Source organism: Anomalospiza imberbis, chromosome 1, assembly GCF_031753505.1.
Source record: "Anomalospiza imberbis isolate Cuckoo-Finch-1a 21T00152 chromosome 1, ASM3175350v1, whole genome shotgun sequence".
NCBI lineage: Eukaryota > Metazoa > Chordata > Aves > Passeriformes > Viduidae > Anomalospiza > Anomalospiza imberbis.
Genome location: NC_089681.1, coordinates 106,248,624 through 106,275,116, shown reverse-complemented (window position 1 = coordinate 106,275,116; position 26,493 = coordinate 106,248,624). Strand labels below are relative to the sequence as shown.

At 34.4% G+C, this 26,493-nt stretch overlaps 1 protein-coding gene across 8 annotated transcripts in view; it reads left to right on the top strand.

The window, feature by feature from the left end:
• Positions 1-26,493, top strand: part of BBS9 (Bardet-Biedl syndrome 9) — a 282,162-nt gene that overhangs the window by 40,780 nt on the left and 214,889 nt on the right. For 7 of the 8 annotated variants that reach the window (XM_068204038.1, XM_068204028.1, XM_068204019.1 and 4 more), the window contains exons 10-16: positions 11,536-11,717; positions 14,076-14,152; positions 16,276-16,329; positions 18,185-18,287; positions 19,194-19,298; positions 21,274-21,288; positions 24,741-24,881. In XM_068204038.1, the coding sequence (XP_068060139.1) occupies positions 11,536-11,717; positions 14,076-14,152; positions 16,276-16,329; positions 18,185-18,287; positions 19,194-19,298; positions 21,274-21,288; positions 24,741-24,881 (677 nt within the window). The remainder of the gene's footprint in view (positions 1-11,535; positions 11,718-14,075; positions 14,153-16,275; positions 16,330-18,184; positions 18,288-19,193; positions 19,299-21,273; positions 21,289-24,740; positions 24,882-26,493) is intronic. The other variant, XM_068204045.1, reaches the window with a different exon arrangement.

The following is a 26,493-nucleotide window of genomic DNA, read 5'->3' as shown; positions in this document are numbered from 1 at the left end:
ATCTGATAAGCCTGTGAATGCCAAAATGTAGCCTTTTTTCTTTTAAAATGAAATGCAAACTTGCTAAAATACCTCTTTTCTTGAAATCAGTGTTTCACAATGTCTCTAATTTTGGTTATTTGTGCTTTTGACTGTCCACCAAGAAATTAAGTCTGGTGCAATCCATATGGCAAAAAAAGTTGATTTTACATGGAATTTATCAGCAGGCACAGTTCTTTCTAACAGGAAGCCAACCTCAGAATTTAGGGGATGTGCTGTGGGAAAGATATTTCTTCCATCTCTATTCTACTGGGACTCTTAGTACTTTAGGCACCAGTTTATCAGCAAATGTAATGGCTGAATGAAGGATATTTTCCCCTTCAGCCACATTAGAATTTGGTTAGTAATATCCAAAAGAAAAAATTTAGAGCCACTGTAGTGAGGCAAAGTTTTGTGAATTTGTGTTTTGGGGTAAGTCACGTGTTCTGAATACGGCAATTTGTGATTTAATTTCCCACATTTGTGACCTGTTATTTCAAAACTTGTGGCTTTATATAGAGTTAGTTGTGCACACTGTAGTCCTGTGCAGGGCCAGGACTTGGACTTAGTGATCCTTGTGGCTTCCTTCCAACTCAGCATATTCTGTGATTCTCTAGTACTTGTCTGTAGGTAGTTGGATTCTTTGCATATGTAGTGCCTCTTGTTTTTAGGAGCTACAACTGGGAATCGCAATACAGTAACCAGTTTTATTTTGTGATCATTTGTATCTGCCTCTATATCTGTGAGCAAGACTGTTCTTCATGGAAGAAAGATTCTCGAAAAGAAAAAACCGCATAATGATGTGTGTGCCTTGTAAAATGTGAAGTTGCTTTTATTACCTGGGGTTGACAGGTATGGACAAGTTGATGAAAGGAGCTAGAATATTTGCTTTCACTTTATTTGACAGATAAATATAATTTTACTTGGTAGTGGAACAGTGTGTTTTCTGGAGAGGAAATATAAAGAAGTCTGGAATGTTTTTTTTATGCCGAACTAATTTATCACCTCCAAAGAATTAGAATTTCTGTGTTTCTTAAAATATTAGATTTCCAGCACTCAACCTTTTAGTTTGAGTTGAGCTAGTAAATAGATTTTCATTATTTGAGATTGGGAAAAAATAGATTTTCTTTTTTAAACAAACATAACTGTTGAAAAGTCAGGAAATAAAGTAGACTTTATATGGTCAGGATGACAAGCAGGGTTACTTAGCAAGCTTTATCCACACTTCAGCTCTTTATGACCTTCAAGTCTGCCTAGGTTTATTTGGAACAGTGATCCCATAAATATATCATAGTGTCCTACAGAACACCACTGATTCTGTTTTGCTCAGTTTGCAATCAAGAAGTGATTTCTATCTGCAAATTGCCAGTACTGCTTTTCCAAGTGTGATCACTGCAGTCTTGACTGTTGGGGTCATACCTGAACTCCTAACAATGGTACATGAACCACGAGCCCATTATGACTGTGTCAGATAGTAATATATTAATCAGGCATCTCTTAAAAGCAGCTACCCATAGGCTGTTGGTGTTAATTTTTTTACATATGCAGTTCTGTATTTGATTTTTCTGAATTAGAGACTAAAATCTGTTACTGTAAGGTTGCATTGTGTAGGCTGAGATGCAGGAAATACTGCAGCTTGCTGAATCACTGAAAAATTAAGTTGCTATAGTAGTGTCCAATTTTCTTACTACTTATAAGACAAAAGAAAGTGAATCATTACAAGTAGAATTTGTACTGTTGTTCTTGTATGAGTTTCTCCCCTTGCATAAATAATAAAGAAGCAGAGACTATTTGACTAATGAAGGGACTGAAATTTAATTTTCTATGTAATCATGTTAATAAGTGTTTGAATACTGCAGTGTCTCATGTGGTGCTGATAGCCATGACTACTGCACTTTTCTGTCTCTCTGGATATCCCCACTTGTGTTACAGTTACACAGGTGCATTGCAAAAGAGTATTTTACAGTATTTTAACATACAAGTTAGTTTTAAAGACAGTGACTTCTAATTTACTAAAGCAATAGTTTCTTGATGTGAACTGAGTTATCATTTTACTCCAACTCTACTAAAAATCATTCACTAAAATGATGAGTACCTGCAGAAAAATTTAACCCTGCTTTAACCCTTGTTGTGAAAGAATATGTGAGGAAGGATTGGGTGGGTTTTATGACTTAGTATCTTACTGTGTGTTACAATAGTCTGTTCCTATCCAGTCTCTCCCCATCAGTCTGCAGCTTGACTGCCAGGCTGAGAATTATTGGTGGCTGAGATAGAGATTGTGACTACACCACCTCCAGTGCACTTGAAGCATAAGCCAAATGACATATGCTGTTGCATTTCAGGATTGTCCACCAGTCTGCATTTTGAAGGGGAACACTCTGCTGAGAGAGATATTAATTGTGTTTGTTGCATTTAAAACGAAACCCATCTTTCCCACAACACCAAACAATAGTTTTACAGTTAGTGCAGTGAATGGAGAGAATCACCTTCTTTCCTTTTTGAAAAATGTTTAATACAATGCTCCCTTGGGATTTTCTGATTTATTAGTATTTCATAATATTAGAATGGTTGGTAAGAAATGTGTGGTTTGTATACTTACCGGTCTAATGAGGTTTAAAGTCCCTGTAGACTGTTGTTCAGGGCTTCATAGAACAAGGCTTGTGTGTATGAGTAATAGCTTGAACCTGACATGCTTGTAACTTCATGGCTCTTTATCTGAATAAAATTATATAAAAAGTCTCTAATTCAGCAACCTGCCTCCTTAAAGAAGAGAACATAAACAAGGGTTTAAATTCTTTGTTTTGACACAGGATTAATTCCCAGATTTGAACTCATATATAGCCCAACAGACTGATGAGTTTAATTTAAATATGGTAGGTGAATAAAAAATTTGTAGTTCACAATTCTGGTGTATTGGTTGAAATATGGTCAATTTCTGGTCATTGGTTGAAAATATGCTTTAATGAAATTTTAGCTTCCAATATTTTTAAAAGAATATTAAAATCTGCAATCCATTTGTTAGTGAGAAAGTATTGGCCTGGTCCAAATATGAACTTGAAATTAAAACTTTTTTTCTGGCACAGAACTCTAGTATGTTGGGTGGTTGGATGGATATACTTTATGTAGCTGGGCTCTCCAAACAGTAGAAAGGCAACAGGAATTACAGGAATTGAATTTAACTGGAAAAAACATGGAGAAATATTGTAGTTGAATTAAGTATATAAGGTGTAAAAGTGCAACCACATATATGGTAATAGTGGGTGGAGTCAAAATAAAACTCGCCTCATTGAATTTTTTAGCTATCCAGGTGCTTGAAAATACTTTGTTCTTAATTCCAGCCCATCTGTTATTCCTTATTATAACTGACATCACCACAGCTACCACAACCGTTAAAGAATCACTGTATAAAAATGGCAAAACCTACATATAAACCCAGCAAAACTTAGCACTTATTACACAGTTTTATGGAAAGAAAACTGCAGGAATCAAACTTTATAGTTTGTTGAAAGATTTTCCCTTTCTCTGTAGTAGTACTGTAATAGAGGCAATGCCAGTTATGACGTATGGTATATATATAATTTTTTATTTGAGTGTTCTGTAAGAATGTTGCCTGATCTGAGAAGTTAAATGCTGAGATCTCTAGAATCTTTCTACTTAAACAAAATGGCATTTTACAGAAATGGTTTTAAGGAAAAAAAAAAAAGATTGTCTGTTTTTCTCATTGCTGATTTGCCACTGGATTTTTGACAGATGGCAGTAGAAAGTATGACCCTTTTCAAGGTCTTTTGAAGAGATAAATTTATATGTGTATCCTAGCCACAAAATATGAATGTGATTATATTTCTTTTATTTAGTAGGATTCTGATCCTGAAAAAGACACAGATGTGCCCCATACTATGTCCAGCCTATACTGTGATTCAGGACTGGTTTTCTAGCAAGCTAGCTTCAAATGGTGTTTACTCTATGATGTTAAGCACATGCCCATATTTCCAGTTCGCCTAATTTTATTGCATGTCACTGTTTTGCTTTTTCAAAAAACCTGCTTTTTACAGTCATATGATTTTGTAAGGGTTTCTACTTTAGAATAACACTTAAAATATTCCTATCTTCATGGTACTAGAGAAAACCTTAAAAGTGGGTATTCTCAAGAACAAGAAGGCAAGTAACAGCCCTGTAGTATTTTAAATAAGATCCTTGTGTTTAAACAAAGATCACGGGGGTTTTTTTGGCTAACCCACTATTTGTGTGTACCTGTTGTTGTGACAGAGTGGACTATTGCTTGTATCAGGTTCTGAACTCTCAGTCTTGGAGCTGGTTATTAAGCAGTGGCTTGGAGTTTATGGATGTATTCTGACACTCTACTCATGAAAGTGCTGGATGTCTTGTTTGAAAAACAATTTTATGAAAAGTTTCAGTCTGTTGATTTTGAATGTCTTGATTATTATTAGTAACCTGAAAGACTTTTTTTGCACAAGGAGGAGCACATGGGACATTTATGTCAAGCTGTGGAGCTGAGAGGCAGCAAGCAGTGCAAAGTGCTAGAGATGCTTGGAAAAAGCAGTTTTGTTCTTTGCCAGACAGGGTGAGGACACAATTACAAATATTTTTAAAACTAATGATAGAAAGTGTACACGCTTTTTCCTTTCTGAAATGCTGGTGAATTTTGAAACTTGCAGCAACTGTGAGGAGAAAGAGATGTAAACTAATTTGAGTGTTTTAAAAGTTATGTAATTCTTCAAGCTTTCAGAATAAATCTGTTTTAAAGACACATTATGCTTATTCTTGTTGACCTCTTTAAAATCTGTGCGTGGTCTAATTTTCCTTGTGTACCTCCCAGTATTATCTTATAGGAAGCCAACCATTAGGAATATATTTTATCTAAAATAATAAACTTACTAGAGTGTAGATTTTATCAGTGAAGCTCCTTGCATCTCTTTTATGTCAGAGGCCCTGGGGCCTCTCCAGCTTGCCTGTAGTTACATGGACTCTAACCATTGTCTTGAAGCGGGAGACGAGAAGTCTTAGAGGAAGGATAAATTTTGAGGCTCTCCATATCATAAATTCACAATGGCATAGCTGTTAGTAGAACCTTTGAAAGCTGTTATATACCTGTCTGCCTGTGAGGGACCTTGGGCTTGAAACAGATTGTAGGTTTCACATGAAGAAAGTGCAAATGCAGAAAAATACATGCTGAGAGAATGAAGGATGGAGATGTTTTAAATGAATCACAGCTGGCCCTAATTTTTTTCTTGTTGCTGATGCTAGTACTGTCACAGAAATCACAATGCAATTTCTCTTGTTTCTTGTTATTTAGAGCTCTGACATATAGGCTGCACTCTTACTAAAGTAATCTGATTTGCTTGTCAGTCCTCACATTCATTTTCAATTCTGCTAATGCCACTAAGTGTCTTAGCTATAGAACTATGATACTAAGAAATGCAATATGTAAATTATGAATTTTTCCTTGAAGACATTATACTTTCAGTGCTCTTAATATTTTTTTGCTTAAAGCAAGAACATATATTTCTGGAGGCCTGTGTCATCACTCTGAATATTATGTTTTTATTCTACTTGGTGAAAAACACTAATTTTACTTTAAAACTGCATTTTGGATAGCTATCTGCTGTAGTTTTTAAATAAAACTTTTGTTACTTCTGAAATAGTTTTGATTTTATATTTAAAACAACAGGAAACAAAGTTGGTAATCCTTCAGATAAAATTCTGCATGTTGTATGCAGCTTGTAGCATGAGCTTAAATTTCATGCCTAGCCTGCCTGTATTAGTTCATGTGTGGTGTGTGTGTTCCCTGCCTGGAGGGACCAGAAGGTTGTCTCGTGCAGGGATGTCTGTCCCAGAGCATTCACTGTTTAATATTAGCCTGGTAAGATTCCCTTGTGCCAAGGAAATAACTGTTAAGCTGTTATACTGACCCTGGGAAAAAACCCCACGCCTGCTTCACATAATGCAACGTGGTAGCTCTCAGGGCTCACCTGTATGAAAGCTGTGCTGCCCCGCAGGTGGCAGTAGTGCTCTGGCAGAAAGGACCCCCGACCCAAACTCCTGGGAGTAGTGCTTGGTTTTAACTTGGCAGTAAAAGTAAAAACAGTCTATTTCTTCTCTTTTCCTCTTTTATCTTTTTCTTTTATTCTTTTTTTGTTTTGTTTGATGGAAAATACTCTGTTTTGTTTGGTTGCTGGACGGCGTTTTAGGCAAAGTGTCTTTTTCAAAGTGAAAACTACACAAGGAGAGCTACAAAAGATAAAGCCTGGTGAGAGTTTGTCCTGGTGCTGGCTACTTTGTTCTTTTGCTGTGTAGTGTTGCCATGTAAAGTTGCCTGTGGAGATGTCTTCACTCACGAGTAGGGAGCAAAAGTATCTATATAGGACCTGAAAGGCAGAGAATTCTTCAGCTATTTAAAATGGTCACATTCAGGTTTTACTCAGTTCTGGCTCTCTGCATTTCAGTGTTTACAAGGGGGAATAAATGTTAACCTGTTGTTCTAGTAATAACTTCTATTTTTTTACCTACTTTTCCATTGGTAATCAAGATGAAATCATGTTTCATTTCCCTCTTGTTCTTGCATGTATTTCATAATTTTTTAAACTAGTATCTGGTATTCTGTTAAGTTCAGCCATCCTAAGGTATCATGCAAATGGGAAAGATGAAGAATACTTTTCTGTAAAGCAACCGCTTTATGCTATTTATTATAATTATATATTGTTAAATAATTATATTTGAGCACTATATTTATATTATTTGTTTGCATGCCCTCTGCAGAGTGTGCAAAGCATGTTAAACATATAAATAGTTTAAAAAGAATTTTAATTTTTGAGAGTAATTAGATTGTCAGTTTTCATGTGTAATAGCAGAAATGGGGAAGGCTTACACATATGAGTATTACTTCTAATGTAAGCTGAGCCAAGATTTTTTTACTGAGGATAGCATTTTAAAGAAGCCTCAGAGTGCTCCACAGATGTGAAGAACACTTAGGTATCAGTAGTAGCTTGCATTGAGTCACACTGAATGTACTTTGAATATTCAACTGTGGGGATGCTTGAGATTTTGGAGTGTGTGTTTAATAAGAGTTAGATGGGCTTTTTACTTTTATTCCCATTAGTTCATGCTAGAAAATTCTTATAGTTAGTTACTCATAGGCTGATCTTCCTTCAGTATTTTATCAAATACTTCACGAAGTTACACCTTAAAATGACACTGAAATGGTAGTGAACCTAGAATAATTTAGGTTTTCAAAAGCACTAAACTAAAAAGTGCTATTGAGGTATGCTCTTGCCTATAATTACCTCAAAGGGTGATAAAATGAGGAGAGAAATGGATTCAAAATGCTTGAGTACAATTCCAGGAATTAGTTTCCTTATTTAATAGTTTTTAAATAATACATTATCGATAAGGAACAGAAAGTAGTATTGCAGAGAATCTTGTTTTCTAAAATGGTTGGTTTGAGTAATAGCAATTAAGACTACTTCGGAAATTGAAGCAAGAATTTTATGAGCTATTATAAATAATTAAAGCTGCAAATGGTGTCAATAACACGACCTTGTCCTAAGACTTGTACAAAGCTTAGCATGTGTCGTTCAAGTAAAACTCAGAACTACAGATTCAACTTCTAAATCAATTGTTTGAGTGATCACTTTGGTATTATATAACTGAAAACATGCAAAGCATATTAATTTCTTCAAGAACTATGTTATGAGCAATTTGTTTAGTAAGAGAAGACCTACAAAAAGCATATGCCATTATTATTGCCCAGAATCCAATAAAAGATAGTTTTTCAAATTATTACCATATGTGTGTAGGAGCTGCTTTGTACTGTAAAGTTATTTTAGATATCAGAATAATTTGTTTTATACTTTGAGTTCCTCACTGTTAAAATGTCCCCTTAGATTTACTATTACTCTGACTATTGTGTGATACATAGTAAAAAAAGAATAGCTTTCAATAAAAGAAATTTAACAAGTACTTGAAATTCCAGATTGTATGCAAAATGTGCCAAATGAAGAAATGGTATTTGCAGGGATATTGTGTGAGAGCAGTAGCTGTGGGGAAAGTTCTATAAAACTGTTAAATACACTTCCCCTCCCCCTGCTGTCCTTAACCACTGTTGAAAAAAGATTGAGAAAATTAATGCAATTTTGGCTGGCTGACAAACATTCTAACCAAGAAATGAATGTATTATAAAAAAAATATTAGAACTGCATACCCATATTTTTCTTATTGTTTCTATTGATGTGCAAATTCATGGACCGCTTTTAACAAAGAAAGATTACTGAGAAAGGCTTTTTTATATGTAGGTATGTTTCATGTTGAACAATCTTCTTGGGACCCAGCAGAACACTAACTGAAACAAAGGAAAAGTTTAATTTGTAATGCTGCTTTCTTAAACTAATGCTTTTGTCTCTGAGATAGTATAGACTTAAAGGGTGTCATGACTGTCAGGAAAGCTGGTTGAAATGAGTTCATTTTAAGGTGGAGTTTCTGAATGTGCATTCTGTAATGCTGACTCAGAAGTTAAGCCAAGCATAATTTACATAGGTAAATCACCTCATTAATTTAAATGGATCTCATTTGATAGACTGATTAGCTGCACATAACTGTCAGCTTAATTGTGTATAGGAAGGGCTGTATTTACAAACCCCTTCTGAATGTATTATATCTTAGTAGTATATCATCAAAGATTTATTGCTAACTTTGTAGTGATATTTCTTCATGCCCGTTTGATTTACATTCACATGTCCTCATGGATCTTTCCTTATTAGATTAACAGATGTATACATTTTGGAAAAAATGTTAAGATTGTCCAAAGCCATTGCTGGACAATTCTAGAAATTGTCTTGTTTTCAGAAGTTTTCTTTATCCAGTTGTAGAAAAAGCTCCTGATGCTGTTTCTCTTGTTGTGCCCCCCCACCTCTTAAAAAAAAAACATTATTTACAATAATTTGATGGCAAAGAGTGGGGCAGTGCATTTGGTAACATGCACTGCCTCAACAATGCCCCAGTTTTAAAGACTTGGCTGCAGCCCTGAATAATATGGCAAAGCTCCTTGCAAACATTTGGCAGGTGTTGACGAAATCCTGCACATTGGGTGTAATTTGCATGCTTGCTAGGATTGTGTTGAGGTGCAAGTATTCATAATAGTCTGTCTCCTAGCATTTCTCATATTAGAGAACTCAGATTTGTCCCAATGTATTTGTTTCATGTGCCATCCAGAATTCTGTAAGCACATGTTTGTGTTGTACAAAGCTTTTTGGACACAAGAAAATTAGGATGGGCAGTTCTGCATGTAATTAAAATACCAGACCAAATCCTGAGCAAAGAAACCAACAACAAAACAACAACAAATATTCCAGTAGTGAGAGAAACCAGGACTCATGCTTAGTTCCAGTTCCTGCTGATAGTTTACAGTTTGTCAGAAAGTCCCTTTAGGATGCAAACTCCAAGCTCACAGGTCACAAAAAAGGTCATGACATTCACAGGATGGCTGCTAGCACAGGTACTGGATATGTAAGTAAGTTGAGAATTGGTATTAAGTCTTCCACTTATTTTTCTTCAAGTATTTGTTGGGGGAGTCCTGGCATCTCCAGCCTTTTGCTGCTTGCAAAGACAAGGCATCTCCAGCCTTGTGGTGCTCCTCTTACCTTTTTGGTGGGGAGTGCTGAAGAATTGCATGTTAAATTTGCAGTGGTAGATGGAAGCTTTTCTGTGGCAGTAAGCAGCAGTCCTAAAAAAGAAGACTGTTTCTGTTTAAGATGAGCTTATATGGTAGATAAGGGGAACATTGTGCTTGAGCCCTTTAATGTGTGTTCTGTTCCAGAAGGCAATTCAGATTTACATGTTCCAGCCTCAGTGAAGGGCTGACTGGAAGTACCTGTTGTACAAAAAACCCTCACAAGCAGTTTCCATACATTCATAATTCAACAAAGAGATTTATTTCTTTCACTGAGTAACAATTGCTTTCGGTAGAAAGTTTAAACTCACCTACAGCAATTTGTATAGTGCCCAGTAGGGTCTTCATTCCTGTGTGCAGTTATAACTACACAGAGTTCAGATGATCTCAGTTACAGCATAGTTTTTCCAGGTTATTTGATTGCAGCTGTAGAACCACCACTGGGATTGTGGCCTTAGTGTGCTATAAAAAGACATTTTGAACAGTACAAGTGGACCATCAGTGATCAAAATTAATCTGTGACATCTGTTGGCTTTTGTAATTACTATTAGCATGGAAAATTTTGGATTGAGGTTTTCTATCTGTGTGTCCTGGAGCCATGCTTCAAGACTGTGTAGGAAACCAGAGAGAATTCTATTTCTTTTACATGGCTACCTGCCTTTTTAGTGTAGTAGAGGAGGCCTTTGAAAGGTATCAGTGTGTGTAAGTTGAAAGGATTTTCGTTAATTCTGTATGAATTATAGCTTGAATGCTTACATAAATTCAGTATCCTACAAGGGTTTAATTAGTGTGATAGTGAATTAGGTCTTCTTGTCCAAGTCACTTTTTATATCTAAGAATTACATTTGATCTATTTTTTCTTTTTTATGGCAGTTGTGTTTGATGCAAAGGCAGTAGCTGCTGTAAGGTATTCTAAGGGTGGAGTAAGAGTAAATTACTGGCATGAATGTGTAATTCTGTGATTGTGAAAGAGAATACAGGCTTTTAATTCAATTAAAAGTAGGCATTTTAAAAAATGGGAGAGCTTATGCTCTTAGCATTTTCTGTTAACTTCTATGCTGGTTTTTACTGTTCAGTTTCTCTTCTGTTAGGAGTAAGCTTCAAATTAAGCAAAATGCTGGCAGTAGTCCCTATTGTCTCATAGTTAAATACTTTCCTAAATCTTGCATTTGCATTGTTCACATCAGATAAGCAAAATGAGTGAGATTTTTGTAGAAGCAATGAGGTACTTTTCCCTTGACAGAAAAGAGACTATAGTGTAGCTAATAAAACACTCACTTGTATTGATTCAGAGGAGTGTAAGGGGAATGATCTGGATCTGTGTGGTTTCCTTTCAGATGGATACTGCAGGGAAGAGCCAGCCTGGGTTTGAAGCCAGCACAGTAGCTGCCATAGCAGCCAAAGAATTGGTTAGGGGAGCTATTAATACCATCAAAGCCCTAAAGCTGTCTTCTTTGTGAGCATCTTCCATCTGTTCATGATTTCTTCTAAACCCTCTCTTCCCTTCCTCTTCCCCTCCCCCAGATTCCTTTTCCTGCATAGTAATCTAAATATTCATTCAACTTCAAAAGACTTGGATGAATAAATAGGTTACAACTGCCCAGTCTATTCAGCTTGTTTGTTCTGATCCTTTCCATTACCTCTCCTGATTGTACAGATTCACAGATTCTGAGGGCCCTTTAGTAATCTAAGACAAATCCATTCTTAGGTATGATTGCACTAAGTGGGAGTAATATTAATGAAGATATCTTAATTAAGGAACAAATATTATTATTAATGTTATTGCTTCTGTGATTCTTCCCAATTTCTTAGTAAGCTTTATTTTTTTTGTGCAGAGACTTGAAGGGTGTTATAGTCACTCTGAGTGATGATGGGCATCTTCAATGTTCATACCTTGGAACTGATCCTTCACTCTTCCAGGCTCCTAAGGTTGATTCTAGGGAAATAAACTATGAAGAAATGAATGCTGAAATGAAAGAGCTTCAGAAAATCATCAGGGAGGCCACAAAAACACAAGGTATACTTCTTTCTTTTTCTGTGTTTTTACATACCCTTATCCACCTGACTTTCCTTTTAGCACTTTAAGATATTTTATTTTCAGACTTTACACATAGTGACATTTATGTCGAAAACTTAGTATTTAAGAAAAATAAATAAATAAAACCAAGTTGGTAAAGCCCTTGGATAAAGGGTTTTTTCTTTATTTTCATAGTGCTGTTGGAAGGTTAGAGTTATTTACATCAGGTTGCAGGTAATTCTCACTAGTGCAAGGGTTCAGAATCAAAACTGACAGTGCATGGGCTGCATAAAGGCAAGAAAACTTGAAGAATTTCAACAATCCGATGTAGTTAGGCTTCAGAGAGAGTAAAAATATTGCCAAATTCTGTTTATTAATACAAATGACTATTTAAGCTATGTAATTAACAAAAATGACTTTTTAAAAAGCAACTTTTCTGTTGGTTTGACTATTCAAAAGCGTATTTGTAGAACACAGTGACATATCTGATAATAAATTCTGGAATTTATATACATTGCTTATAACTTGCATTGATTTTATTCAAGTAAGGGCACATAATTTCTACAGAGATCCCTCAAAGTTTATGTTTTCATAACTGTGTTTTTAAACAGCCTGGCTTGCACAGGGAATAAGAAGCATGTGATTTTACAGGAAGCTATGGAAACATCATCAACAAATAGAAAGAACAAATTAAATTTTTTCCTTGATGATAGATAGCATGTTCATAAAATGTATTAAAGAAATAGAAATGGTTTTCTATGTGGGGAAAAAAAAGTGAAACCTCGCAGTTGAAATTCCTAGAATTATGTATCTGCAGGCATGAGTTTGATTCTGCAACACAAAGATGTTCTTTGTTTTGAAATTACATGTAATTTCATCCATTATCTTGGTAGACTCATATCAGGATTTTAATTTTCCAAATCCAGTCATGTGTTATTTAAGCATATAGATGTGGATAAATTCCACTGATTTTTACCACAGTCCATCCTTATGTGTATTTGACAATTTTGTCTGTCTGTCATAACCAGAGGAAAGAAAAGCATGACGGAAAGAACAAATCAACAAGTTTGAAGTGAATTAACTTCAGCTTGTTAGTTTCAACATGTTGTCTGGAAAATCTAAGGAGAGGGAAAGGAACTGTAAAAATTTTGTAATAACTGTCATGAATGATAGATTTACTATGAATATTTTTGATTTTTTTCACCGTTCTTTTTTCCTTAATTCATTTTCTTCCTCAATTTGTCTAATCTGATCTAAGTGGTGTTTTCAGATGAGGTTTTATGGATGCTTTTTTTGTTGTGGAGGGATGTCCTAATGATGTTGTGTTTGGCTTTCTTTAACTGGATGTAAAACTTGTATGAGAACATTTTTATACAATCAAACATTTTACTTATGAAGATTACCTGTCAATTTTGGATGTTTTGGCTTTGTTTCATTTTGGCATTTTTTTCCTGAAAACTTTAGCCTGAACCTTGGTTGCAGTTAAGTTACTCCTAAACACAATCTTTAAAATGCCCCGTTGACTTTCTTGTCTTTTGAATTCGTACTTGTGCAGTCAGAGCTTGTGTTGTTTTGAAAATATCTCCCCTTATATGGAAATAATTTTTCTTTGTTTCATTTTGACTTTCAAACGTGGAAGGTATTTAGAATTAGGTCATTGTATTAAAAAAACCTTAGAGTAGTTATTTCCATAAATGTCTTGTATTTTTGTCCAGTGCTGACCATTAAACTGTTGAACTTAGGCTGTTTTATACATTTCAAAGGATAAGGATTTACAGTATAAACTGATTAAATATTTTAAAATCTTAACTGTTACATTAACTTAAATCTAATGTTACTTGCATCAGTGTGGGTGACATAAGTGATTAAACGTGTTTTGGCTCAGTTTAATAGTAACAAAAAGCTGATTCTTATATGTAAACTTTGATTGTAATGTCTGTTGTACTTCTAATAGAAAAATGACTGTACAACAGAGGTTGTAACACTGTGAGCTTGAAGAAGCAACCAGAAGAGAAATGGTTAAGAAGGGATAGAAAAAGAATGGACCCTGCTGAGCTATATGTAATTGGCAGGACCAGTTCTTTGCAATTGTGGCAGTATGAAACAAACCTAAACTTCTTTTCTAGGTGGTATTGGAGAAATGTGTTTAGGTTTTGTAGACTTTGTAGAAGTCTAATGAAATTGTGAAGCTTTTTTTGGACGTTTCCAAAATCATCCACATTGCTATTTTTTTCTTTACTCTAGTAGATGTAGAGATCTAACTTTGAGACTTGATGCTGTTGAAATAGTATTGTTTTTAGGAATGTAGCTGAATGTTTCTTAAAGGAGAACTGATTTGCTTTTTTCTTTTTCTTTCAGATATTTTGCCTGAATCTGAAAAACAGAGAGATGTAACTGTCACAGCAGAAGTTTCACCTGATTTGGATGAAGAATCTGTACGTACCTATATAAAGAGGAAATTACTCTGAAAAAAACTGTTGATTTCAGATGAGTAAATAATGACTGATCATGCATAGTGATTACAGTTTTTGTGATTGTGTGACTGAGCTTCATGGCCCACAGTTTTCCATCAATTAGCACCCACTTTAATAAAAGATTTTAACTAGAATTATTATAATTATTTATTTATCTTCTGTCTGGGAGACCATTAGATTCTCGGCTAAGCAAACATAAGTGAACAAGAACTTAGGGTCTGGAATAACTTTGTGGTGGTGAAGAGTTGTAAACATTGGGGGAAACAGTCCAAGTGTCACCCTTGGATCTTTCAAAGACAGAATACACAAACCACTCAACCTGCATTGTAAGAAAGAATCTTTCTCCAACAAGCTGTCATTCAATATTCTTTGGTGTTACAGCCTGTTTATTCATTTTGTGTACATATGTAGTTTACAAAAAATACTCAAAGTGGGATTTGGGAAAGCTTGTACATACAACATGCTTGTTGCACTATAACGTCTTTATCCATTTCTGGCCTCTAGTTTTGGCAAAACTGATTTTTTCAATGCTACTTACTGTTTAAAAAATACATAAGAATATTTTTCTTTGATAAGTGGACCTCTTTATAACGTGTGCTATTGTCCTAGCACTTGTCTGTGGAAAAAAGCACAGTATGATATGGTCTTGGCTAGCTGCAATAATCTGCTCACAACACTTGGAACTGTTAGGTGCAGAGAATGCTCTAATTCTGTTGTGCTCATTTGTTCAACCTTCCAGATGCAACTGGTCTGTTTTGTATATGAGTAACTCAGTCTATCAATCAAACCACAGCATTGAATCTTTATCTGCCCATATATCTTAGTTTCCTGTGTGGTCAGCTTTTCTGTGGGTTCTTTTGGTAGCTGCCAAGGAAGGAAAAATCTGATAAGATACTTTGTGGGGAAGGATCAGTAAGCAAGTGTGGGAATAATTTTAGGGCTTCTGCAGTTACCTTGGAAGCTACAGGATTTCTGATGCTACTTCTGCACTTGTGAAAAGATTGAAATTGCAATGTGTGTGACAAAAGCAAAGAGGATACAGAGTATCAAAATTGTGTAGATAAGCAAGTAAAGGACCATTCTGTTATTTAATGCCACCTCCTGTGTGTGGTCTCTGATCCAGGAAATCCAGGTAATTTCTGAAAGCTGGATATGGTAAAGTGCCATATCTTTATACCCCTGCTATTGTTTCAGAATCAACAACTGGTCACCAGAGAGTGTGACAAGCCTGTATGAAAGTAGCTGTCTTTCTTTAGCTGAGAACGGTGCACAATGTACAAATGAAAGTCCTACTTCTGGAACCCAGAGAGCCTACCAGCTTCCTGACTTCTTATGAAGTTTGTAGATGTGGCCCTTCTACTGTTTTTAATTTACTCTTTTATGATGAGAAGGTATAAGTTCAAATCAATAATTTAATATTATAGCAGAAGTGAGAGAAGTGTTTGTTTATAATAGTTTAAATGGGAACATTTTCTTTAACTGTAGTGACTGACCTGTTTCAAAATAAAATATAAGCATAAAATAAAATAGACCACAAGGTCAAGATAAATTTTGAAGTAGATGGAATTACCTATTGAAATAGAAATTACCAGGAGTGTTGGAATATCTGCTAGAATTTTCTTTTGAAGTTTCAGATATATTTCTGATTATAAAAGAGTATGTGATGATTTTATAGTAGATGCTATGTTGTGTATATAATATATTGGCAGATTGGAAGTCACCTTTCCCTACTGAATAGCAGAAAGTATTTCCAGAATTTGAATAAATATACAGTGAAAAGTAGTGTGCCAATCAAAACAGTTTAAATATTCATATATACATCAGAGTGTATTATTACTTATATATACTACGTTCATGACCTTTTGCTATTCTTTTTGCAGGGAATTTCAAACAGAGACTTCACATTTTCAGAAGGAACTCAGAAATATGTTTTGTGTATTTTAATCTGTCATAGGAATGATAAGTCCTTTAATGTTAATTCTATGTTTACCAAGTTGATGGTAGGAAAGTAATATTGTTTTTATTGTGTTTTCTTGTTCATGTGGAACATTGAATTTACTCTGTTTTCATCTTTTTCTTCACAGCAAGCCATTGACAGTGAGGTAAAAGCAGGGGCAGTACCATCAGTCACAGTAAAGGTACTGTGCCTAACTCAAACCGTAGCATTTGAATAGTGGTGGCAAATTGCAACAAGCCTGTTACTTTGTGTATTTCACTTAGAACATGAAAATGAGTGAAGTCTGAAATACAATGCATAGTTAATTTTCTCTTCCCCTTAGTTATGAAATTAACAAAAAGTCATTCTAGCAAGCCTTCTGCTACAGTCAGAAAGTGATTGCAGTTTTATTTTTGATAGGCTTATCAATAAGCCATCACAGAAACATTATTAGGATGGAATGAAGTCGTTTTGGAAGTCATGAGACTAGTTTTTCCAATGGCGATAAACATTTCGTTACTCAAATGGGAAGTTTATAATCTTCAGGTACCTTTTTAGTTGTCAATAAACAGAAATAGACTTTCTTTTGTAAAAAGACTTTCATACCTTTAGCAAATAAAAAATGTAGGGAAGTCTAATTAGAAAATTGCAGTTCTTCATGAGAGCTGGTGCCTGTAACTGATTATAAAGAGTGTGTATGTGTACACATGCATGTGCATGCAAGTGTGTTTTTTCCTCAGTATTGCCTAAAAAGGATCATGATTTTTATTTCTGACTTTAGGATGATCTTCTAAGAATATCAATGGATTTTCATTTTTGAGAACCTTGCAATCTAGAGAGAAAAATTCAGAGGGTAATGGAACTGTTTGAACCAGATCCCCTCAGAGTAGTGTGGTTTACTTGTTCTTGGTCTAACATCTTTCTCTGCAATTTTAAGTGCTAAAAAATGATACAGGATAGAAACCTGATAAAGTCTGTTCAAAGAAATTCAAATGAATTATGTATTTTGTATATTTCATAAGCTTTTTAATGGGAAGACATAGTTAATTCCCCATTCTCTTTTCTTGTTTATGCATCTTGTACCTTTTAGTGAAACAAAAAATAGTAAATGTAGGAGTTCCACGAATTAAATTTTTTCTAGAATCTTTTTACTGCAATAACTGGTGTATTGTTAAAACTAAACCAATGTTGATGTTAATTATGTTAAAGTGGTCAAAGTAGTTTCCTAACATTTGAGTAATTTTATAAGTAATAATATTCCAAATTGATTTAACCTGGCTGTAGTGAGCTCCTTGGTAGACCAGCAATGCAAAACAGGTAATATTTTTCATATGGTCTCTGTCTGTGCAGACCACATTCAGATCTCAGTCACCACTATACTTTCATTCTAGATATGAGTTAGGGACACTGTTTTGATATCCATTGGTTTTGCAGTGGAATAGCTGTGCACAATAGAAGCAATGAGAGACACTTTTGTGTTTAGCTGAGCTTTTATTATCTGGAGTTGTTGTGCCAAGTATCCTGTATACCGATTTTCTTATTTTGTTTGCAGTGAAAAAAAAAAACAAAATAAAACTTGAGGTTATTCAGAAGACTATGCATTACTGTTTGCAGTTAAAGGAAGTAATTTCTTTGGCTATCTTTGCTTTTATTCCTCTTAGTTGTTTTTTTTTTTTTTTTCACTATAATCACCTAAAAATGCGAAGTTTTATGTTTGCTTGCATTAGAATGAATGCTCATGGCACTTGCAGGGTATTAAGCCCCCAAATAATACTTTAGCTTTAGTTTGTCTTGGGTTAAAATTACAAAGAACATGAGAAATCCTCTCAGATTTTTGTTATCTTGAAAGTTACTGTGTATCATTATTGGCTGTGAGTAAATAAGAATTGTAAATGAATATACTTGTTTTGAAGTTGAAATTTCAAGTACTTAAATGTTGTTGCTGAATTTGTCTTTGCAGATTTTCGTATCTTTCTGTTGGTTATGGATTTTTTTTTTCTGCTGTAGAGATTAATTAGTTGCTTCCTTTAAATACTTCTTTATGTCCCTTGATTTAGATAACAATCCAGAGCAGAGTGACTGCGCAGAAGCCAAGCCTGGCCGTGTGTGTGCAAGCTCCATTAGCAGTGACCTGTGACCAGTTTGTCTTCAAGGATTTAGGTAAATTATGGCAGTACCATCACAGCTATTGTATTATTCTGTTACTTTCTCTGAGGTTTGGAAAGGTATAACCCAGCCTCCAGTGAATGCATTGTTGCAGATATACAGTGGTTAAAGCAATTACAAGTTTGCCTTGCCTGCACTCCACAGCATCTAGACACTGCTTGTTGGAGGAAGATGAAGTAGGAAAGAGTGGAGTTGTTTCCTTGATTGTGGTATGATGTATGTGACAGGTGAAGAGAGACAGGGTGGCAGCTTCATGATGGAGGCAAAAAAACCCCAATTATTCTGTAATACTTCTGCTGGGTTATTTTGTTTTTCTGTTATTTCTGTCTGTGTAGAAATGCCAGTCTTGATCTACAAACAGGGACAGTAAGTTTGTCAACTGGGGAGCAGTCTACCATGTGTTCCCAAAGTAGCATCAGCTGTTTTGGCATCCTAGCTTTTAAGACTATGTGGAGCTGAAGATCAGACAAGTGTGCCTGCTGCTTCAGTTGGAACTGCAGGCCATTTCTGCTCTGAAATGGGAAGTAATAGTCCCTGTTGAAACAGGGCTTTACTGACTGCTACTCTCATTTGAAGGGCCAGTTCTTATATTTTCTCTAACATGTGATAGGAGCAAACGGCTTTGGAAAATACTAAAATTACAATGTAAATCTCATTTCATTTTATATTCTCCATGTTCAATGTGCTGAATTGTTTTATAGGTTATGCTTTAAGATACTTGGAGGCCCTAGTTTGTCTTTTACAAATTAAGGATTAGAAAAAGGTAGTACAGTGATTTGATAAAGGTGGACTAATAGGGAAACTATCATAATTTAGTAGAATAATTCTCAATGTGCTAAAAAATATGCTGCTTTCATTTGGATGTTTCTATTAATTGATTTAATTTTGTGTTGTTTTTAGAACCAGATTCATCTGAAACTGTGGTCCTGTCTGTCTTTTTGAAGGAGAATTGTTCTCCACCAGAACTAGAAGGAACTTGTATGGTTTCATATAATATACCAACAGGTAAGCCACTGGAGACTTGAAAGTGATGTGCCCTTTTTTTGAGCCCTTTTGCCCTGTTTATTTCTTATAAATGTTATTTTGAAATATACTAAAGGCAGTAGTAATTAAAGAAATAATTTTTATCTAGTCTTTGGTTTTAGTTAATATTTTATGTTGCATCAATTTGTGTAATTGGTCTTACAGAGGTAAAATCAGAAGCTTATTGCTTGGGAAACAGTTGTAGCAGCTTTCTCGCCCTGTCCTATCAATTTGTTTCTGTTCTGCTCCACCTCTTGGAGGTGGATTACATCTTTATGATTATTCACCCTTCTGGTCTGCCAACAAATGTGACAATAATGCCTCCCCACAGAGAATGAGATCTGAATAAGTATTGGGAGTGATTATTCCTCACTTCCTTTTTAACAGATGAGCATACTCATTCCAAATAATAAACTAACCCCAAGAAATGGAAACCAACTTGTTATTTTATGATGTTACAGTGTCCTAGTGATAGAATATTTAAATTTATTCTGCTATCCATAACTGAAGATTTACTAGCTTAGTGTTCTACACACAGCCTTGTGAATGTGTCAGGCTACTGAGAAGCTGTATTTAGGCAGGGCTTCCATGTTAAATGCTGCATAAACCAGTTTAAGCTGTCAGTTCTTCACTTTTTGCTGCTTGGCTTTGCTCCTGCACCTCCTCCCCTGTTATGGTCACACAGTCACCAGTTGTTTCTCAGCCAGATTTGCTGATTTGATTCACTGTGCAAAGAGAGCTATGCCAGCACAAATGGAGTAGATTGGCATGAAAGAAGTGCATGTGTACTAAGGGCTTCTTTGAAGAGTGGTGATCTTGAGTACCTTATCCTATATCGACACTTTTATGTAAATATTTTCTTTGTATCACTTCACACTTGAAACATTGTGTTTATGATGGTAGTCTCGGCTGTGTGGTGACTGAAATGTTTATTTCTAGAAAAATAATGAAATGCATGTTTTTAAAGAAAAGGAAGCCCTCCCTTTTAATTGAGAACCTGCAGGAACAGCTTGTACAACTTCAGTCCCTCTGTCCTGTGATTCTGACTGTGTATTCCTTGTGAATGAGATGCTGTGCATTCATAACTGTCCAAATTAGTGATGTGGCCTTAGACAGGTTTTTGGAATGACTGAATAGGTAGCATACTAGTGAGTGCTTTGGTTCCTCTGAATTTGAAAGCTTGCTTTTTGTTTTGCTGGTCTTGTTTCTGGAATTTTGCTTCCTAAGACTGGAAAATAAATGTATAATTTCTTTCAGGTAATGCTAATAAAGCTTAAATTTGTATTTTAGATATTGAGTTGGATTTTGCAACCCTTTTGGTTAGGGAAGTAAGAAAATCTTGCATCTTGAATGTGCTTGATAGTATATATTCTATTAAAAAAACAAGCAGACATGACATCTAACAGAATTATAGAAACTGAAGGGTAAATTTTAAAACTTTGGTCGTTGAATTTCAAAGACTTCTAAGTAAAGGAACATAATTAGGGTTAGGGCTAGGATCTGCTATTTTTTAATATTTATTTAAATTATTAATCTGAGATAATTCTGCGGAATTACATATAAATACTAGTGTTACTTGGCAGTAAAATCCTTAAGTGTAATACACTAGTAAACAAACTTTAAGTGCTTTTGTGACTTCATTTTATCTGAACAGAGACTGTTTCCTCTTCAGTTTTTTTAAGATATCCATGTTTTTGGCCAAATCACTCTTTAATCTATCTCTGTGGGATTCAGACAGCTGAAGCTTGATGAGTCAGTCACTTGGATGGGGTTGCACTATTGATGAACGTAGTCTCATGTCTGGTTTCTGGCTAGTATTATGTCTTTATGTATTGTCTACTTAACAAATGTGGCTTAAGTTCTTAAACCCTTGTTATATTTCCTTTTTCTTTTTTTTAGTTTGAGTAATATCTCATGTATTTTTTCCCCTTTTGTTCTGTTGCTGCTCATATGGCAGAGCTCAATCCTGAAGGTGAGTGAATGCAAAAAATGCAAAGTTTTATGAGTGGCAGTGTATGCTGGATTAAACAGATTTGTAAGGGAGCTGTTATTTTGCCTATTATTTCTATAAGTTCTTGTTATTCTTGGTTTGATGCTATGAAGCTGTAGATATAGAGAATAGAAGGTCATAAGGACATTTTTTTGTGAAGCATGCTGCAATTTCTCATTTATAACATGGGAATTTTGCGTAAGTATTAAGTTCCTTGTACATTGTGATCGGAAATTGGGAAACAATTATACTTTCTTTCTTATATCTGTTTTTTCCCAAGTTTAACAGTTAGGCAGCTAAATTATATCTTTGGTACAACTGAAACAGCAATTAGGCATTTATGCTGTTTGGGCTGAGTAGCTCTGAGAATGATGTCACAACATGTCTTCATTCCAATTCCTATTGGAAACACCGTATTCAAGGCTGCAAGGCTGCTTTCTGTCTGAGACTACTAGCAGTACAAAACTTAGCTGTGATTGTGGTAGATACAATTCATGGAAAAGGTACAATTAAGAGACAAAAAAAGACTGGAAAATTAGCTTATGTATATGCAGACTGAAAAAAGAGAAGGGTGGTTTTTGCAGTGTAGTTGTAGATGTATTGAAAAGATGCAATGCTTGTAAAAGATATTTTATGAACTTTAAAAATATTAAATTCACATTCCATCATGTTTTTAGAAGGCAAAAAAGTTGACTGTTATAGATTTAGAGATCAACTGAAAGGGAATTTCCAGTTTTGCAGTTTTTCTAAACAAAAGTTATAGATGAGTATATTTAAGTTATATTTTTCATTACTTATGCTCTTTTGAGCTTACTAAGTACAGTAAAAAGAAGCAAGAAGGTAACTGTTACAGTTCCCTTCCTTTTCTGGTTCCTGGATATTTCAGTGGAATACAGGTGTTGTACAGGAAATAGATGCTCAAAACATCTCAATAAGATACTGCTCTTGACAAGAATAACTGTTACTCTGTGGCATGTATCTGCTAGACAAAGTAATTAAAAAAATTAACAATCAATAAACTGTATAAAAACAAGTGTATATAGTTTGAAAGAATACTATTTAAAAATGAAGATTGGATTTTTGTTTTAAGAAATATCAAAACAAGATGAAAACCTTATCCTGAAGAGACTATTGCAGAGCATGGTAAACGTTGTAGAATTATCTGTGACAATTTTTTTTTGGGTTCCTGTGGGGTACATTGCACTATATAAACTCAGGGTCATCAATACCAGAGCAAATATTAATTGTCTGAATATTGAACATCCTAAATTGGGGCATCCGAGTTTTAATACTTTTTATCCTGCACATTAATGTTATGTTTCAAATATAACTAAGTGAATGCATGAGGAGTTTGGAAATGAAATGGTATCTACAGGACATGTTTTATTACTTAAGTGCATAGCATACCTTTAAATGCTAGTACCTTATGAGATAACAGTAAACATCATCTGTTTTTTTCAGGTTAGACGAGAATCTGAATTTTGATTTCCTTTTTTTTTCTTCATTACGGTACCAAAATTGTGTATCACACCAAGTATCACAACTCTTAATGAAGTGAGATGTGTTGCTAGACAGAACATCAACGGGTTGAGGAAACTGTGATTCCCACATATGGCTACTACTTTATATCTTCTTACTACCATTTAAAATCCTGGAATACTCTGAAACATTTCCCAGCAAGTTTTCACTGTAGTGATAAATTTTGTCACAGCTTTTTAGTTTGTTTTTCTTACATGTAGCTGTTTTGGATTAATCAACTAGAGATCATCCCAGTCTCCTCCAAAAGCTAGATAATGCTTGATTTAGTTTTGATTTGACCTTTGTCTGAAATATTGAAAAGTTATGCTTATGATGAGGCAGACTAACAGCAGACTATGTAGAAAAAGCTGGTCTAAAAAAACAAGAAAAATGTCTTGTTTTAAATATAAAAATATATAAAAATCTTCTTGCCTACTTTTACTACTATTTTTTTCCTTTTGATAAGTCTCCTAATCTAAGTTCAATACTAAGATGTTTGTTTTATGTTATCATCAAGAAAAATTTTACTTTTCCCATAAGATGATGAAGATACAGTTGAAGGAATCATTCTGACAGATCATGGATTTATTTTCAAGTATTCCTTTAGGAATTTTCCTTGGAACCTGGAGATACTCTAATTTTGAAGACCTGTCTTTAGTTTGAATGAGTCTTCTGCTCAATTTTCTATGATTTTACGTTTATGAGGTGCTGCAGAATAGTTACTTGGAGGCATTATCAGCCAGCCAAAACAGCTTGTGAATTGACAACCACAGGGAATAATCTGAGCCTTATGGTAGCATTTTTTCCATGAGATGGGTCTTAGAAGTAATTTTTTCATTGGAAGAGATCTGAAAATCAGAAAACAAACAAAATTACTAGCAAAATTAGTTGCTTGGATGGCTATTGAATATTTGAATTTAGTTTTTATATTTTCTGTACATAACTCTGTGTAGCTATCACTTTCATGACTTTTCTGACAGTAGCTTACTTTATTGTCTCTAAAAATCTATTTTGTTAAACAAGATTTTCCTGTAGGTGCTTCATCAAAAAATTGTCCTTAAAAATCCCACAATCTGTCCTCTCAACAGAGCAAGTACTCCATACTTTATAGCAATGAACACTTTTGCCTTTTGCATAGAAGATACCAGGCAATTGCTGACATGCCAGCTATTTGAAAGAATATTTATATCTGAGAAAATTTTTTGACACATTCAAATGTGTTTTCTTAATGTTAGTCTTAAAATTTCTTCCTGCACCATTCTGATGAAATTGCTTGTGATAGTAGATACCAATATTCAGGGCAGTAGCCAGTTTGTTCTACAGTTCTGTTTTATTATGGTGCAATAAGTTGAAAGATAGAATTTAATGTACATTTGGGTAATAACATCCATGGGATACATTATTTTTCTGAGCCACAAACCTCTGGCAGATAATATGAAGGTTGCATAGATGTTATTTAAGAGTATATAAAAAAAGAGTAAATATACTCATAAAAAGCATTTGGTTTGTGATACTCCTGATGAAAATGTTGATGCTTCAATTCTGTATTTGAAACATTGGGAGTAATCACAGCTATTGTTTATGTATAAGTGGTATTATTAGTCTAGAGCATTAAATAAAACTAATCTTCATTGCATGTTAATTAGTATAAGTACAGTATGCAGTAGTTTTGTTAATAACTCTTGCTTTCCCATCCATATAAAAATGTTCACTTGAGAAGGTAATTAGAAGTGTTCAAATTTAAAGATATTTTAGGTGAAAAATTTTAAGAAAATGAGCATTTTATATAGTTTTGGTTTTAAGGCATTCCTTAATCACATCAAATATCTTGTTATACCTCTTTAAGGACAGTGGTATGAAGTATCCTGTATTCAGAATGTGAAAATGAAAAATGAATCTGTGTTCTTTCATTTTAGGAATACCAAGAGTTTCACAGTGTAACTTCAGTCTGCCTTTGAAGTTAGTTTGCTTTCCAGCTCAACCTTCAAAAGCAGCAAACCACAAGCTAACTATTGATACCAACAAACCTCCCATCAGTTTTATCACCATTTTTCCAGGTAGGTTTTAAAGTACAAAACGTGTTGTTTGTTCATGTGAAGTAATGAGGTAATTAAAAAAATCTTATGTTAGTATATTAACAAATATATTTTGAAAGACTTGATGGCATAATATTTCAACAGTAATACACCTGGGGTAGTATACCCATCTCTGGTAAAACGGCAGATTTCTTTACATGGTATGGATCTAATTTTTATGTATGCAGACAATAATTTTACATAAAATTGCTTAAGCAGTGTTGTAATAGGAAAATCATGGGCATTCATTTAAAAAAAGGTGAGCAGGGCAAAGCAGAAGTGGTAAATGTTGTATGTAAGGGGTACAGTTGCTTTGGAGGATGACTTGTGGAGTATTTGATGTATCAGTCTGAAGCTGATTATATTAAATAATTTCAGTAGCCTTCTTCAACCAAAAAGAAGACTTGAACATCTTATTTTCTGATGTGCAAACCTGAACTATGTTCTCTATTCAGCATTATATTATAGTAGCATGAAGGAGAAGTTCATTTCCACTTAGGACTGGAAGAAGAATGAAATTGAGTACTATAAAGTGTAATGTTAAAAAAATAAGTTTTGCTGTAATTATGTGCTCACAGTTGGGAGAGAGAGGAGGTGGAAGTTACCACAGGAGTACTCTGTGGTACAATATGTTGTAATCATAAGCAAACAGATAAAAATTGAGGATGCATTACACAAAATGTTTCCATGCAGGAAACCAATATCATCTTACTCTGCACTGGCAAACTGAGTGCTAGTTGCTGATAGTAAAATATAATGTATAAAACTCAGAAGTGTAGAAAAATATTATCTAGAGATTTCTAGAGAATTAAAAGAAAGTGACTCATTTAGCTTAGTAATACACAGGCAAAAAAAAAAAGGTAATACAGTTGACTTCAGTATTTGTGGCTATATCATGGGTCTAGACGATCATATTAGCACAAGAAGAAATTAATAAACAGGGCTTATAAAGTGATTGTGAGTAAGTTCAGTCCAGCAGTAATTAAGTTTTAGAAATTCAGATGACTAAGGTTCTGGAACAGTTTGCTGATAGCTGTATGGGCCAACAACTTTACTATTGTATTTTTAAGGATTAGCTGCATCTCTTTAAAAGCTTATATAATATATTTGTCTGAGAACAGTGATGTAGGCTTTGTTGGTGTGTTATTTGTTGTTGGGTGTTTTTTTGTTAGAGTTTTTTTTTTTTTTTTTTTTTTTTTTGTAGCATGGTTCTCTTAATTTTAAGGGTAAATATAGCTTTTCTCTCAACTGTATGTGCAAAATTTTTCTTAAGGGTCTCTATTTTGAGGTTTTAATAATTGGCTTCCATTATGGCTAAGCAATAATGCTTTCAGAATGCCACATTGTATTTTATTTTTAGCCTAGGGATGTATTGTTGAGAATACAAAACAAAGCATAGGACCAAGCAGGTATTAAAATGTTCTGATTTCTGTTCATTCCATTTACAGTGATTAAATAAAAAGAGTATGCTGTTTATTATGTTTATATTTATTATTATGATGTAATTTTTGAACAAACTTTGAATTGGTGAATGCAATAAGAGTTGTATCTCTTCTCTCTGTTTTGCCTTTTTTCAGGAGAAATAGTGGGAGCA